Source organism: Camelus bactrianus, chromosome 3 (genome assembly GCF_048773025.1).
Source record: "Camelus bactrianus isolate YW-2024 breed Bactrian camel chromosome 3, ASM4877302v1, whole genome shotgun sequence".
Taxonomy (NCBI): domain Eukaryota; kingdom Metazoa; phylum Chordata; class Mammalia; order Artiodactyla; family Camelidae; genus Camelus; species Camelus bactrianus.
In genome coordinates, this window is record NC_133541.1 from 45,079,402 (window position 1) to 45,096,102 (window position 16,701).

A 16,701-nucleotide genomic window follows, 5' to 3' on the forward strand; every position below is an offset into this window, starting at 1 on the left:
TTTGTTATACAAATGCAAATGTTCATTGTTTTATGATCACACTTCTTTTGTTTCCCCCACAGGGCTGAGCACAGAGCAAGTATATTTATTTACCTTCGTGGAGATTCAAAATCTTTGCCTGCTCCCCTAAAAGCTCTGTGGATACTGCTAACTCTAGCAATACTGAATTTTGGCCATAGTTTTGGTAACTAGTTCTATGAAATGCCATTTTTAATAAGTAATGGCAGGCTCAGAGCACAAACAAAATCATGCTGGTGTAGTTATATACCACTATGATTTATTTGAGTCTCATATTTAAAAATGGCCATCTACAAGTTTAATTATAAATCCACAGGGAAAGAGTATTGATTGCCTAGAAATTTACTTTCTGGAGCATTATTTTTTAATATAACCTAATAGATTTGATTTTTGACATTCAAAAGAACAATACTTAATTTTCCTTCTATCCAAATACATCAGTTTGCTTTGAAAGGAATTTAAGGTGACCTTCAGAAAGATAACACAATTTAAATGTGAGAAAGAAGAAAGAAAAAATAGGAATTGGAACATAAAATAGAAATGATTACAATCAATACAAAAATACATACCAAAAGCTCTATATACTGTTTCCCCATTCATAGTCTCCATCAGATAAATCCACTAAAGAATAAATACTAATACTATTTCAAAGATTGTCAGTCATTATCAAGCTAATTAAAACCTCACATATTTTCTATGAGGTTAAGAGGAGTTATTTTGCAAGTGGGAAAATTAAGACAACAGTATTAACTGATTCGTTCTTAAATTAGTGGAGAGAGTTGGCACTAGAATCCAAAGTTTTGGTAGCTTGTTCAAATCTCTGGGCATCTAAACTATTTCTCTTTTAATTTTAAGTTAAAATGTTAGGATCCAAGGAGAAGGTGACAGTGGGAAGTGTGTAGGTGTGGGAGAAACGTGGCTAGGTGTCTGTGTGTGACTGGGGCTGCCTGTACACTGCCTCACACTCACATCACACACCTGGATTTCTGTGCGTTGTTACTCATCTCCTGAGCCCCTGCAACGACCCAATCAGGAACCTCAAGTGTCTCAAGGTGCTGCTTCAGCAGGAGCCCACCGTCCAGCTGCCTTACCTGGCCCCAGTCTCCTGTCACCCAGCGAGGGGGAGGGCAGCGGCCCAAGCTACAGCGGATGCGGACTGGGGGTTTGCTCTCCTCCGAACACTGTGCTGCTGGGAATGTTTTAGAAAGGTCACTGCTCTTGCACAGAACAATCCGATGCTTGAATCCTGGGCCACATTTGGGAGTGCACTGTAAATAAAAGAAATACTAATGAATAACAACAGTCTAAGGAGGAAAATTTGAGGAAAGTCTTTCTTCAAGTAAATATGTGTTTGGATATACAACATACACACACACTAAATTCTAGGCAAAGTCGTTCAGATATGAAGATTCCTTAAGTTCTTAAGCAGAAGAACTTTTACTTTTTCCCTTAAGTCTTTAAGAGCTAAATCCAAAGTTTGCTTTTCTTGGCAGCATATTTTCTTTGATTGTGGGTAGGTTTATTCCTCAATTCCTCCTTATCCTTGGCCATATTCAGCGGTGAAAAGATTCTGCTAATTTTTGGAACATGGAATTCTTGGTTTATTACTTGCTAGGTACAGTCTTCTGAAAAGAATACTTATGTTACTAGTAGACCATGAGGAGTTGTTTTTGTGAAGCAAGCTAGTGTCTGACTATTCTTCAGTTGGACCAGTCTGTTCTTCATACCGAGGGAAAGACGCTTCTCCCTATATCATGAAGTCAATGATTGACCTCTTTTTCAAGTTAATTGGAGTGCTCTGTTCCAGAGGCACCTGTTTAACATGGTAGCTGGCTGAAGCCCTCCAGTTTTGTCTGCTGCTGCTGCTAATAAGGATGATGACAGCAGCGGCCATCCAAGAAATACTGTAGACACCGAGTGTTGTGCTGTGGGCCATAGTTCACATAGGCCTCACAAAAGTTCTGTGAGATGACAATTATTATTCTGTTTTTAAAATGAAGAAACAACCTGAGAGTAAAGTGACTGGTAGAAAGTCATGCAGTGATTAAATGGCAGACCTCATGCTAACTCCTGAGTGTTTCCTGGCTGTTGGGCACTACACTTTGTACTTTGCATATATTATCTCATTTAATCCTCACAACCACACTGTCATTTTATGGTTCAAGAAGTCAAGACGTGCAATCTTATTTTGCAATCATGCATTCCGTAGAATGAATAAAACCCTGATTCGAGTCTTTTGAGTTTGCTCCACTTGTGTCTGGTCCTCTTAAATTCACACTAAATCTCTTCCACTGTCCACCAATGTTAGAAGACACAGCCTTAAAGGATTTCTGTCACTTTCTTAATGCTTAATATTATTATTGATTATAATAACAACACTACTACCTTATATTCCATTAGAGCTTGATAGTTCACAGAACGCTTTCAATAAATTATTTTGACACAAGCTTTTAGTGTTGTTACCGATGAGGAAAGTTTAAGCAACTTAATCTAAGGTTAAACAGATAGCAAGTGGTAGAGCTGGAACTAAATCCTAAGCCTTCCCATCCACACTTTAGCTCTTAGCATTGACAAAAACAGTCTTGAGAATACATAAGAAGTATTATTATGAAAAACAAATGAGGTAAAGTACAAGAGGATAGAAGAGTACCTCAGACTTTAGGGATATGGGCAGAAACACACAGGATATATAGGGAATTCAGTTTTAGTATTTTGAGGCTAATTTTTCTACATTGGGAACATTTATTGAAAATGCACTTGTGCCACTTTCTTACCCCCTTCACATTTTAAAAGCACATGTATGTATAGTAAAGCCTGGGACATATGTCTCTTGCTTATTTTAACACCTTTTTCCAGTAGCAAGTAGCTTCTGCTGTTATTTGAAGACTGTGTTAATATCTAGCGGTCTTTCCTAAGAGCCTATATCAAAGTCCTGAAAACTTTTACAATTAGGGGAGGCAGACAATGCAAAGATAGACAATTCATTCGTGTCTGAGAAGTCCCCAGGGGGCCAAAGACAAGACAAAACAAAAAAAGACTGATAATAATGCGGAGAAGAATAAAAAGAGAAAGCAACAGTAATGTTTACTAAGTGTCAGACGGTGTTCTAAGTCCTTGCATGTCATAATCTACCTAATCTTCATGGAAACTTCACTGGTGCTGTTTTCACACCAATTTTACTAGTGGGAAACTGAAGCACTAAGAAGTACAGAGAAACTCAGATGGCAGCTCTGTAAAAGGTAATGCTCTGAAAGACAAATCTAAAAAGACACAAATCCTCTGTGGGACAATGTGAAGTTACATGCAAAGCCGAACATATAGTGACATCTTCTACTAGCAAGAAATAATTTTAGAAAATTAAAGGCCAAGCTCCACTAAATAAGCCAGGAATATTCTATCCTACGGCACTGGAAGTAGAGAGATAATCAACTGGATTCTCAAAATAGTAAATGACTGAAAATGACATTTCTGCCACATTCAGATTCAATGAATACACCAGCCATGAGCCCTGCAGATTTAGCCACAAGTATTACATGTCAATAGTTGGAATCTCAGCTCTGGTCTCTGCAAATATTGCACTTCTTAAGGGTGACTGTAAAATTAAATGCTTAGAAATTTCTTGCAAAAAATAGTAAAGGCACAAGGATGCCCCTCAGACCAGCCTAGTTCTGAGTAGAACTCTACCCTGCAAATTCTGACCTTATGTCAGAGGTGTTCAAGCAGGGACAGCCCTCAGCTTGTTTTTATTTTTACTTCTTCCCTCTGCTTTATTTAGCCTACCTTTCATCTTTCCCTCTCTTTAGCCTTCTGATAAATAAATGTTTACCTATCTGATAGCCACAGTTTTATTTAGTTATCTTAAAAAAAATTCCAGAAAAGCAAGGCATAACTATGATTATTTATATGACTAATAGGCATTAAATTAATCATGAAGGCTTCAGAGCATTCTTCAGAGATAATCATTAGTCTATACCCATGTAAAGGATATATTTTTGCAGAATTTTTGAGTTTGCAGTAAAATTCTTAGAAATAATTAGAAATTGAATACTTAGTTCAGTAATAAAAAGTCATTCTTTAGATTAAAATACAGTTATAAACACAAAAATCCACTCAATTCATACTCATAGTAAACCATTAGGTAGGTGGGTGGAAGATATTATTTCAGGAAATAGTCATTCTTTAGTAAAATTATTTTTCACTATTGCTCCTTATTGCAGATAAATATTTATTTTTCTTTTATTTGTATAATCAGAATCTTAAAATTCTTTAAAGCCTGACCAAACCATTCATTTGTTGTTCTCATTTCAGTGGGATATAGGAGGTAATTTTTATTAGAGATACACGTGTACTTTAATGCTCTATGATTAAGAAGCAAAAACATATTTTGCAGAAAAAAAATATTTGAAACCACACCAGGGAAAACAATTTGGCTCTCATTTGTAAAGGATAGGAATATTAACATTTTGGGGTTAGACTGAATTCTTTCTGGAGAGAGGGGTTTAATTCACCTAGTTATGGTACCAGAGTAGAACCCAGGAGTAAACAAGGTGGTAGCACAATTGCCTACTAAAACAAAGCTCAGTCCCCGGTAGGTACATTTCTGCCCCCATCCTTCTTCAGGAATGCTACCTAAATGTTAAGTACAAACTCAACTGAGTATGATGCCAGTTATCCACTTGTCCAAGGGTAAGTACAAGAAACAGATCTTTTCCAATGGGTACTCTGTGGGAGTCAAAAGAAGCCATTCCGGTACATCAAAAGAATTGCTAAGGATTGCTGGAGCTCATCCATAGTGCGCGGCAATGCTTTAAGAGTCACATGCCAAGAGAGGGCAAAAACAGAAAGCCATAGCAAGGGTGATCCCAAGAGTGAGACTAGATTGTAGGAAATGGGAAAGCTGTGGCTTCGCTGGTTTCACAAAAGACAGCAAAAGACCCATTTTCCACCAAGTTAATTTGGCTCTCTCTCTCTTTTTTTTTTTTTTTTTTGCCATAAGCACAGGGTGAGTTTCACTGATGGGGAAAATGAAAACAGTTCCTGGCTTTGCAACAATAGAAATTTTATGTTAGAGCAGCCGGCAAAGAAAAGAAAAAGGTCAGAGGGTACATTCCTCTTGCTGCAACATGTTTTCGCCAGTTGAACCTCACCTTTTGATTAACAGAGCTCAGACAGCAGATAGTTGGAAGTGTGAATGGGGCAGAAAGAGGAGGCAAGTTTTCATGGGTGTGTCAAAAAGATATTGTGTGAAATATCTTTGTAAAAGTTAACTGAAAGAGGCTGCACACTGTCTGCTCTTCTGCTGGGACCTCCTCTTTTCATTAGAAGGAGAGCTTCTATCCCTCTGGGAAGAACAGGGTCCTTGTTCTCACTTTGCTCTCCATAGCTACTCAGACATTTATTTCAATTAATGCTATTTACTTTTACTGATTTTTAACTCATCTAGAGAAGCGGTGGACTTTGTGGTGAAGTAAGTAACCGGAAGTGTGAGAGCACACCCTCTCCTTTGGAAAATAAACAGGAGAGACTGTATGGGACAATAATCATCTCTTTCCTCCTGAACAAAGGATGAAGACGATGGTACAGATGCTATCTAACTAGAATGTCTGAGACAGTGACGGCAGCATTTCTTGACTCATGCTTACCCCAGAAGAGTCTTCCTGCATTGTTTGTGGAGAGACAACAACATCCACTAATTTTTTTTTTTGAGGTGATAGTCCTAACATGTTTACTCCATGCCCTCATCTCCACTTCCTTCCCCTAAGCTTTGACTCAGCTCTCTCAATGAAGATAGCAGAAATGTGATTAAAAGTCCCCTTAGTTTGTACATATCTCCTGAGGCAGCTTCCAGGAGAGCCTAAGAGCCTCAGAGAGCCATTTGAGCAAGTCACTTCTAAGCCTGGATAGATAAGAATCAAAATGCTATCTGTAGCAACATGAATGGGCCTCGAGACTATCATACTAAGTGAAGTAAGTCAGACAGAGAAAGACAAATTCCATATGATATCACTTATATGTGGAATCTAAAAAAATGATACAAATGAACTTATTTACAAAACAGAAACAGACTCACATCAAAAACAAACTGATGGTTACCAAAAGGGAAAGGCAGAAGAGGGATAAATTAGGAGTTTGGGGTTAACAGTTACAAACTACTTTATATAAAATAGATAAATCAGGTCCTACTGTATAGCACAGGGAACTATATTCAATTATGCTGTAATGACCTATAATGGAAAAGAATCCAAAAAAGAATATGTATCTGAATCACTTGGCTGTACACCAGAAACTAACAATTATAAATCAATTACACATCAATAAAAAAGTTTTTTAAAAAGAATCCAAATGCTAAAAGTAGGGTAACAACAACCTGTATGAGATTGAATTAGGAAGAAAATCTGAAAATGATATATGGAACGGAAACATATAATAATATACATCATCTATTTCTCAAGGCAATATATATTTGGTGTTTTATGTTAAAATAAAAATACAATGATACAGAAAAATGTAGGTCAAGAGACCAATGTGAAATGAGTCTGCACATGAAGTTTTAGTGTTTTAGTGGTTGGCACAAATTTTTTCTAGTTTCTCTTTTTGAACTTGTCTATTTTTCTCCACTTTTTGTAGAAAGATGATGTGTTATAGGGTTTTATGTTCAAGCCTCCTTGTTAACTATCACTACTTTATTCAATCTTATCTTCAATTTATTCTTTAAAACAAACCCTTTTCTCCCACCCTATTTTCACAAGAACTTTGTTTCTGTTCCGTTGTTTCTCTTATGGGGAACACTTCTCTAGCTTCCCTATTCTCTTCCCTACTTCAAATCTTATATTCCTACAACATTCAGTTCAAATCCATCAACTAAAAAGCCTTCTGATCTTACTCCAGTCTATTGTGACCTTCTCAGCTCTGAATTTCTATATTACTTACACATTTATACCTCACAATCCACCATTTTATTAAACGCTGTCTTACGTTATGCTTTAGCTGTTTCCTGGATAGTTCTTATGTTCCCAAACTTATAAGGTTCTTTTGTATTTTCCATAGTGCCTATCCCAGTGTGTTTAGTAAGCACCCAATTATACTTACTGACTTGGGCTGAAATCCTAAAAATGCTGCAGTCAATCATCAGGTCTCCCATTATGATTTTCCAGTAACAACATTGTCATCATTATCAAAGACTACTTATAGACTTCTGTAAGGGTCATGGGCACTGAACTGCAAGTAAAATAACTACTAACGTGTACAATTATGTAAAATGTCTATTCTTTATCAATGGATTTTATCTTCCAAGTGAATTTAGGAGCTAATACACCCACTGTTAGGGAACAGAAGAGTTCATATTGTTTTTCATAACCACTGAGTGATAATACCAAGAATATCTCTACATTTGATTGAAACACAAATAAAAGTGAGGTAGGCAGAATGTAATTACTGAAGCTGGACTATGGCCAGGAAACTTGGGAGAACACTCCCAATTCCTGCCAAAGATTCCATGGATAACCACAACTGGGCAGAAGCTCCATTTCCATGCACCATCTTAAACACACTCCCTCTTTTAGCCCCATGCCTCTAGCAAAATAAGGCTATTCAGGCAGAAAGATTCACAAGGGAGAAAAGTTACATCCAGAGTTTCCTAAAGAACAATGTTTAATTTGGTTTTTGTTTAGTTTTTGACAAACTTATGAGGTCTACAGGAAATACCTAAAGCAAGTACCACAATGTTTCCAGCAGGAAATGCATCCTGTTTTGCTACTTGGAAGAATGACCTGTAGTTATATATCCAGGTACTCATTCTTTCTAACAGTAACCAACACTACAGAAGGTTTCAGGTCTTCTTCGGGAAATGTGAAGAACGATATAGTGTGTGTTTGTGTATGTCTCATGCAGAATGAGGAGTCAAGAATTTACTCTACCTCCTACCTCATTTTTTTCATAAGGCCATTTTTCTGAGGCCTTGGGATTATATTAGGCTTTTTAATATATATGTATGCCAGAAAAACATTATCTGAGTCAGATCTTCCTCACTGATCATGTAAGTGAGGTAATGATAAAATCTGATTTTGACTCTTTGATATGTTATAACCCACAACTCCAAGTTTCTTCCCCAGACACAAGAGGTAATTAAAACATATATAGATAAATAACACGTGATAATACATTAACAAACTCATATCCAAAAGTTCTATAGTTAAGCTGGAACATTACTTGGGAAAAAAGATACAATATATCACTAATTCTGAGCCTATAATGCTGTTCAAGAAAAGCAAAGGAGAAAAACCTCTTATAGGAGTACTCACTATAATATTCTCTCAAATTCACTTTATGCTTGTTTTCAATCAAATTGGTGACTAGTTTCTAATTGATTTCCCTGACCCAAAAAAACCTTACTCACTGACAATTAGCAATAAAATATAACATGGCCAAATTCACTGTTATGCAGTCCTTACTTGTTGAGTTCTAAGATGCTCACATGCTCAGGTGTCCTTAATATTAAATGCTTTGGTATTGATAGTTAAGACATCTCAAAACATACAGCCTCAGATTTCCTTACTTCTGACCAGTCCAGAGCCACCCACTGAGGTGGACATGACTGGTTGTTGCAGGGCTCTTTTTCAATAGGCCGATGTGTTAAACAACCACTGTAGTCCAGTGTCTCCTCCTCGGAGGGTCCAATCTTCCTGATGCAGAGCACTGCCCTTGTGCGCATGCCACCATCACAAGTCTTGCTACATTCCAACCAGTCCCCAATGAACCACCTGCAGCAAGAAGTGGAAGAAACACAGAAAAGCATTTCCTCAGTGCAGCCAGAGATTGCAGCTGAGTGAAGGCAGATATCAGTGGACTATCTCCTCTTCCCAGAAGAGCCAACATTTCAGTGTCTGTTGATGTGACAAATGACAAATGGAAGATCTTTTAAGGAAGAGGTAACTCACTGCCAGCTGCCTTCTAGAGTGTAGCGTATGGACTTTGGAGCAGGCAGAACCCAGGTTCAAGTAAGCAATGCACTATGTTTTTAAGCTTCTTTTTCTCCTTTTTTAAATTAATGTCTAAAATGATAACAATATCAATCATGAGATTGTCATGAGGATAAGCAAGGTAACATATATGAAGTTCATAGTCATGTGCTGGTAAATGTTTAACAACTGGCTCCTCATGGGAGTGAGGGAATTCTGATCTGTTGCATTTGCCAATTTTTATGGTATAAATACTTCACTATGGCCAATTTCAAGCTAACACCTTGACATATTGAACATGAAGAAGAGAAGATACACTAGTTAAAGTGGTCTGAGGAGCCGGTCCTAGACAGCTTCAGCACACTGCTGGTAAGCTTGCAACAGTGTCTGACACATAACAAACAAGAAACAGTAGCTATTTTTATTACTACATTGAGACAGGCTCTCCTACAATTGAGAATTTTGTGACAAAGCCACACTACAGGAGCTATGGATTTGTTTTCTGATTCCCAGAAATAAACATCAGGCTCTGTATAAGATGGATGACTTTACTGTCCTTGTAGGGATAGAGATAGCCCAGGTATCCATCCTAAAGACAGGAGTCTTAAAAACCCTGCAGCAAGAGCAGGGCCCTGAGCCAGCTCCCTGAAAATGGAAATTCCTTGCTTTGGCCCCTTTAGTCTTGTAAACAGCTTCTACACAGCTAATGTGGAAGAAACTGAAATGTCTTAATAAATGAACATGTCTCACGTTTGTAGGTATACCACTCCTTTTGCCTAAATTCATCAATAAACTTTCATATATATAATTTCAGGGTTGTGTATGTGTGTGCACAAGTACGTCTGTGTGTGTAATACTTCTGCAGGACTCACTCTATTGGGTACATTAATTGGTCCAATGATGTGAATCATGATCCAAATCAGACCAACAAGAGTTTGGCCTTAGAATTTTTATATCTCAGTGAGAGCAAAAGGAACCCTTTCCTCTCTGGTCACAAAGGTATATAAAGTGGCCATGTCCTTGTCAAGTGGAATTAGCTGATCTGAAAGAATGCAAAGGAGCTACAGAGTCCTGAAGGTATTTGAGTCCTTGATTCTAGCCATTCCTGAAGGGTCCACTCTTATACTTCCCTCAGCTTTGGTATATAAACCAATAAATCCTCTTAAGTGCAGAAGCTAGCTAAAGTTGAAGTAGTGTTGTTTCCAACCAGAGTCCTGACTGATGTATTACTGTATTTAATGTAATGAATACATGCTGCATGCCTACTGTACCCAAGGCACTGTGTTTTATAGAAGAAAGTAAGACCCCGTTCTCCAAAATCATGAAAAGTGCCATGATGGAGCTAGGACTAGATCCCCATCAATTACCATCTACTGAATTTCATTTTTAACTTTGCCAAATAGAAGAACCTAGATCACAAGCATGAAGTCAGAAGATTTCTTCAATCTATGATTATAAGTCATGCACCTACCCTAAATGGATATGCTTATGCTCTTGGGGAAGAGACTATCCAGACAGGAGAGTAGAAAGTTTAGGAACAAATTTCTAACTCTTTTCACGAGCTTAGCTCATTGTGCCAGTTTTGTATGTGGAAGATGGTACCTTAGTAAAGTCAGAGTACTAGTATCCTAAATTTGAGCATATAGTTAGCCAAATAAATCACAATGGCCTTTGTTCATTATTATTTGTATTATCTTTACTTACAGCGGGAAACCTACAGGTAGAAACATTATAATTAATTACAATTAATTAATCAATCAATTTCTCAGACTTAAAATATATTTTGTCAAAATCTAAAAAATTCAGTCTAAAATTTATTTAAAGAATGACAACTTAATCCTGAATTTTGAAAATCTGACATTATATGTTCTTTTTTCTAGGTCATTTTCTAGGGGAGACTTAAAGTGATTTTCATAATTCTTTCTGTTTTATTTTCCACAGATGAACATGGATTCCCAAGCTGTTAGTACCATTTTTGGTAAAGAGGAAAACCTGTACTGAGAATAATACTTGCATGCCAGCCATAGTGAAACTCTGATTCAATGCACAACAGTGATTTCATCACCAACATAATGGGATAAAACAGAAATATGTATAACTCATCCACAAAAAGTTCACTCATACCACCTCCAGCCATGATCTCATTAGGTCTCATAATGTAAGAGGGATGGAGGCCTTCAAATTAAACACAGGTGCCCAGAGTAACAGCAGTGATTCAGGAGGTGTTGCTGTTCTTTGCTGCATGAGGTCAGGGCTATCTCCGCCTTCTCATTTGTTCTCCTCTCTTTTATTGCCAACCACCTCTTAGACTAGATGTATCACTATAGCATTAACTCAGAATGTATAAAAGTATTAACTACCCTCCCAGTTACCCTTCTGTCTTTAACTCTGATTTCAGGCTTCACATTTAGTCCCTGTTGCATCTTTATTGCTCACCAAATCATCCCTTTCCATATCTCTCTGAAGGATTAAGTCACCATCTAGTTATGTAAATAGTTTCGCAATTTTACCACTGCCTCTGCTTTCCCCAGTTTCACCACTCTTCTGTCCAGTTTAAGATAGACTGTTTCCTTTACCTTCATTCTCCATGCATTTGACCCTCTGAAGACATTCTCATTTTTTTTTCCTCCTCTAGATTCAGTGGTAAAAATATGAACACAAAAATCTTCTCTGAAAACATCAAGTGCTGAATCATTACAGTCATATGTAGAAATATTCTTGCTATTAAAAGACAGCATGGTCAAAACTGAACTCTTGGATTCTCCTTTCTTATGGTGGGGCGTTACTTCCTTTTCTTAAGGTGGGGCACTAGCTTCCTATCAGCTTCCTCCCGCCTATCGCATTAATCTCACCATTTTCATTCAATGCCTCTAGAATTCTCATTTTTTTCCCTATCCTTAGTCACCTCGCCATCTTGACAACCATTCCCTTTCTCATGAAAGTGCTACCACTCTGAGCACACTGCTTTCTCCCAGCGAGGCTTTCACTGGCTCTCCAAGGTCTTCCAAATAAATAATAATGACAATAACACACAAGGATAAATCTTACTGTCCTCTATTTTCCCATACTCTACTTATGAAGTCTCCAGTATGACTAAAAGATATTTAAAATATTTCATTGTTTGAAAAGACAATTTCTGATAAAAAAAAAAAATACCAGTTAGGATTTTAAATGAATGGTATTGGGAAAACAATAATATTTGAAAATAAATACAGATCCTTTCCTCAAAGCAGGCAAACATATTTCAGATAGATTAAAGTTTACATTAGAAATTTTTTTGAAAATATAATCATAGAGTGAGTTAGATCTTCCTAAACATTACATGAATGAAGAGCATAAAAGTTTGAGTTTTCCTATATAATATTTAAAAATAGATCATAACACCATAAATAACATGGAAAAAATATTTGCAACATATGCAAAAGAGTTGATATTCTTAATACATTAAGAGTTCATACAAATCAATAACAAAATGTAAATACTTCAGAAAAATGAGACAGGTCATGAAGAGGAAAACAAAAAAAAAGTAATACAAATGGCCACTGAACATGATTTTTAAATGTTCAGCTTCACCAGCAATTCCAGAAATACAAAATAAAACAACAATCAGAAACATTTCTATAAAATGTAAACCCTGTGTTTATAGAAATATAAAATAGTTAAAAATTGTTTTTAAAATAGTAATACCCAGCATTGTTCAGTTCAGAGAAATGACAGTCTTATATATATAATGTCAGTGGGAAAATACATTCATATATTCTTTCTGGAGAACAATTCGACAATATGTCTCAAAGACTAAAATATAACTCCATTTGAAACAGAAATTTTATTCCTATTCATTTAGCATAAGGGCATAATTACAGACAGCAAAGTTTTAGTAGCAAAAATGGTTAACACTGTGGAATAGAAAGGGATCAAAAGCTAGGACCCAGCCAAAATTGTTCAACAGTGGAAAACTAATTTAAATAAACAGTGACATATCCACTAAATGTTGTAGACAGTGTTTAATGTTCAATGTGTTGACAACTGACTACAAAGCATCATAAACAATATAATACCATTTTGTTATATACACGTGTCTATGTAGACAGAAAAAAGATGAAATATATAGATCAAAATATTAACAGTGGTTTTACAAGTATTTTAAGTGTTTTTTGTGTTTCTTCTTTCTACTTACCTGCATTTAAAAACCTTTATGCTTTAATATGTATTACAAAAAACAAGTACAATTATCACACTGTCATCTGAAAAAACTTATTTCCTTTTCTTCCTTCCACACTCAGAGCTTAATTGAATTCAGTAGTCTTTCAGTGAATTTTATCTCTATAATACCACTGTCTGCCGGGAATCTTATTACAAAAGAAAACCATTCTGAAGAATTTAGATTTCCTTTTTCATAGTCTGAATTTGAAGGAATAAAGGATAAATTACAAAGGAACTAAGAAAAAATGGACTAATAAAGAGTAATATTTTAAATATGTATCATTAGCATTTTCCAAAAAAAAACCTGTCAGCCTAAATTTTCTCTTTTTCAAATTCCATTCTCTCCAAAGTTAAAAAGAAAGGTAATAAGTAACTTTTTATTTCAGAACTACAAAAGGAAGGGAAATAGAAAACTTAATTTTAATCACATAGGTTAATTCAAATATGTCAATTATCCTTAAAGTGTTAAAAAAAAATCCCATAATATCCAAACACACAATATATGGGATGAAATGACCAACCATTGAAATTTCAAAGGACATTTGAATAGCATTTAAATTCAAACAAATAAAAAAGCTGGCCAAAATAGAACAGGTGTGACCAGGCCCACTCAGATGGCTTAAATGGCTGATCATGCCAAACATAATACCTTCAATACAGAGTTAGAGAATTAACTTGATAGGTTGAGACTCACAATTATATGAAAATATACTGAAGTTGTTGGAAATGTCAAAAATTAGTCCACAGTTTTTGAGCTTCATTTTGTTTTATATAGTTTTTCAGCTTCTCTTGAGATAAATTTATAAAAATAATTAAATGAAAGGAAAATCAAAAAACAACTAAATATCTTATCTTTGTTAATACATATCATAGGTTGTATTTCTGTACTTTCCTCTGCTTGCATTTTAAGGAGTTAGTTATATGGTGATCACATTTCAAAAAGAAGAGTTACAAAATTTTAAGTCTTAGAATAAAATTTCTATCAATCTAGATTCCATGTGTTCTTTACTTGCTTTAAATCTTTTCAAGAGACTAGGAGTGAATATCTCCCTTTAAGATTCATTCAGGCAGACAGTGATTTTGAATAATAAAAGTTCATAAGGCATTATTACTTTTTTGAAACAAATATCAGGAAATGCATTTTGCTTCAGCCATATTAGGAATCTAAATTCTTTATCCACTATAAGTCTCAAGTTTTTGTGACTCCACTTTTGGAAACAGGGATCACTTTTATTATAGAGCATTCCCTGCCAGCTCTAGAAAGCTTGGGATATATACATACATTGGCTTACTCTCTTTGTCTATATTAATTTCTTTTTGGGATAATTAGCTAACATGGGGGATAATGGTTACCCTGACTTCTCAACCAAGAATGAAATGCCATTCACAATCAGGCAAAATCCCTACAAAGATCAGTATGTTCATGATCAACTCAGCATCTTTGTCTTTTTTCACATAATCATTGCCTTTTGCTCAATCAAGAAAACTCTCTGTTCTTACAGATTATAAAATGTGGCCCACTGACAGCAGGTCTCATATTTTTAAATTTTACTTTTTCAAAAGTCACCATTAAGATGGATGGGCTCTCTTCTTGTGCTTCCCTTTACAGTGGATTGTAATTGCTACATTAATCAACAGAAAGGGACTGAAGTGTACCTCTACGCCTGTGCTCAACACTCAGAAGATAGGATGCCTTAGGGTGACAGAACTCGAAACTGGGTCAGCAAATTAAAGCAAAGATATTCCATTACAAAACATTTCTAAACTATTTAAAAAGTCTTTAGGCCTTTAGGATAAATATCTGGAAAAGACATGATTACACGCCAATTGACTGTATTTTATTGAATCTAAGATACCATTATCTTAGGTACCATGAAGATAGAAAAAATAATGCCAATTATAAGACATCATCAATTACAAAATGAATCCAATTTCATAGATGTTAAAATGTGAAAAGAAATATGCCTTGGAATTGATGAAATATGATCATTTCCAGCACTGTGCCAGGATCAATCTACTGAAGTTCCCGCTTTAAAGGAATTAATTACTAAAACTTATGGATAAACAGGAATCAAAACTTCACCCTCTGTGATGTTTTCATCCCCTTTTCTCAGCCTAATGTATTCATATTGTATGAATGTATGTTTGTAAATATGAATATCTAATGTTTTTTCTCTTTGTACTTGAAGAAAGTAATTCTCACTTCTTTCTCTTACTTACTCAGGTGGGCAGGGCTCAGTGTTGCAGGTTCTTTGATTTTCAGGTGGCTTACTATCAGGGTCACAGTAATTGTTCTGGACAATGGAGTTGTCATCCAACCTTTTACAGACCACCTCCTGTCTTTGGACACCTTGAGAAAAGGAGGACATCATTAATTGAAGAGTAGTTTACCTTCCAGTACGTTAGGTATGCATAGCTTTCCTCTGTGGGGCATCAACCTCACTGGATCGCTGCTGTCTTATCTGTTCCAGAAACACTTGACTGCTTCTCTAAAAAGGAGAGAAGTCCTGGTCATTATACTGCAAATTTAGGCAAAATTATTGTTCTCATATTTAGAAACATAACTGTTTTCAAGTTCAGAAAAGAAACTATTGGTCATTTTAAATAATTAGCATTCCCATTTGTATATTCTTCTTCGTGCTTTCCTTAAAAAAAACAAAAACAAAAACTTTATTTTCCCAAAATATAATCAGATAAAATGTATGAAACAAAACATTAGGGACAAATTTACTTTTTAATATTTTGTAGAACAAATCCCATCAATTTAGTTTTTGTTAGGAACACATAACATTCACACATGACATTTTTTTCCCTCCATTTAGAGATTTATTTTTCTGAAAGCCCACACAAAGTCTAGAATTTAAAGATTGCAGTGAGCCTCTTTGGACTGCAACCCATTAGTAGTCTGTTTGCTTTAACAGAGTCGGCCTCTGTTGATGACACCATTGTCAGATATACACAGATTCCATCAAATATTGACTCACAAAATACTTATCTCATTCTTAAAAATTAGTCTGTGTGAACTGTTTGCCATAACTAAACATATTCTTGTAAAATTTGTAAAATTCTAAACGTTTGTTTATTATTTATTGGCAAATATATCCACCACAACTTGCTCACATTTCACAAAATACAAAGACACACACAAACACACTCTTATTTGTAAACATGCCCAGTGATTAGACTTTATACATTTTCTCTTCAGTGTCAAGGAATCAAAACAAGCAAAGATAGGTATATCAAGGTCTCAGAGAAAAAGTCAAACTACAAGACAATGCTAAAAGTTTCAGATCCGGCAGAAGTAGAAGCTTTCTCCTGGAATTGAAAATAAAAGCACAAACTAAGCTATCCCCCTACTCACCCACCCCATCTCTGCAACCAGGATGGCTAAATTACCCAGAACCAGTTGTAAACCCAGCATTAGCAGTATTCAGGAAAGTCCAACTTCACACTCAGCTAAGCCCCACGGAAACCTTCAGCTTTCCTTTCTTTTTTTTTTTTTTTTTATCAGTTTTACTAGTAT

The 16,701-nt window shown here is 35.7% G+C and overlaps 1 protein-coding gene across 8 annotated transcripts in view; it reads right to left on the reverse strand.

The window, feature by feature from the left end:
• ADAMTS6 (ADAM metallopeptidase with thrombospondin type 1 motif 6) overlaps positions 1-16,701 on the reverse strand; it is a 263,530-nt gene that overhangs the window by 18,367 nt on the left and 228,462 nt on the right. For 5 of the 8 annotated variants that reach the window (XM_074358973.1, XM_045512417.2, XM_074358978.1 and 2 more), the window contains 3 exons: positions 15,399-15,528; positions 8,573-8,777; positions 1,110-1,286 (listed from right to left, as the gene is read on the reverse strand). In XM_074358973.1, the coding sequence (XP_074215074.1) occupies positions 1,110-1,286; positions 8,573-8,777; positions 15,399-15,528 (512 nt within the window). Of the gene's footprint in view, positions 1-1,109; positions 1,287-8,468; positions 8,778-15,398; positions 15,529-15,569; positions 15,668-16,701 lie in introns of those variants that run through there. The other 3 variants (XR_012504565.1, XR_006722682.2, XM_074358982.1) reach the window with 3 other exon arrangements.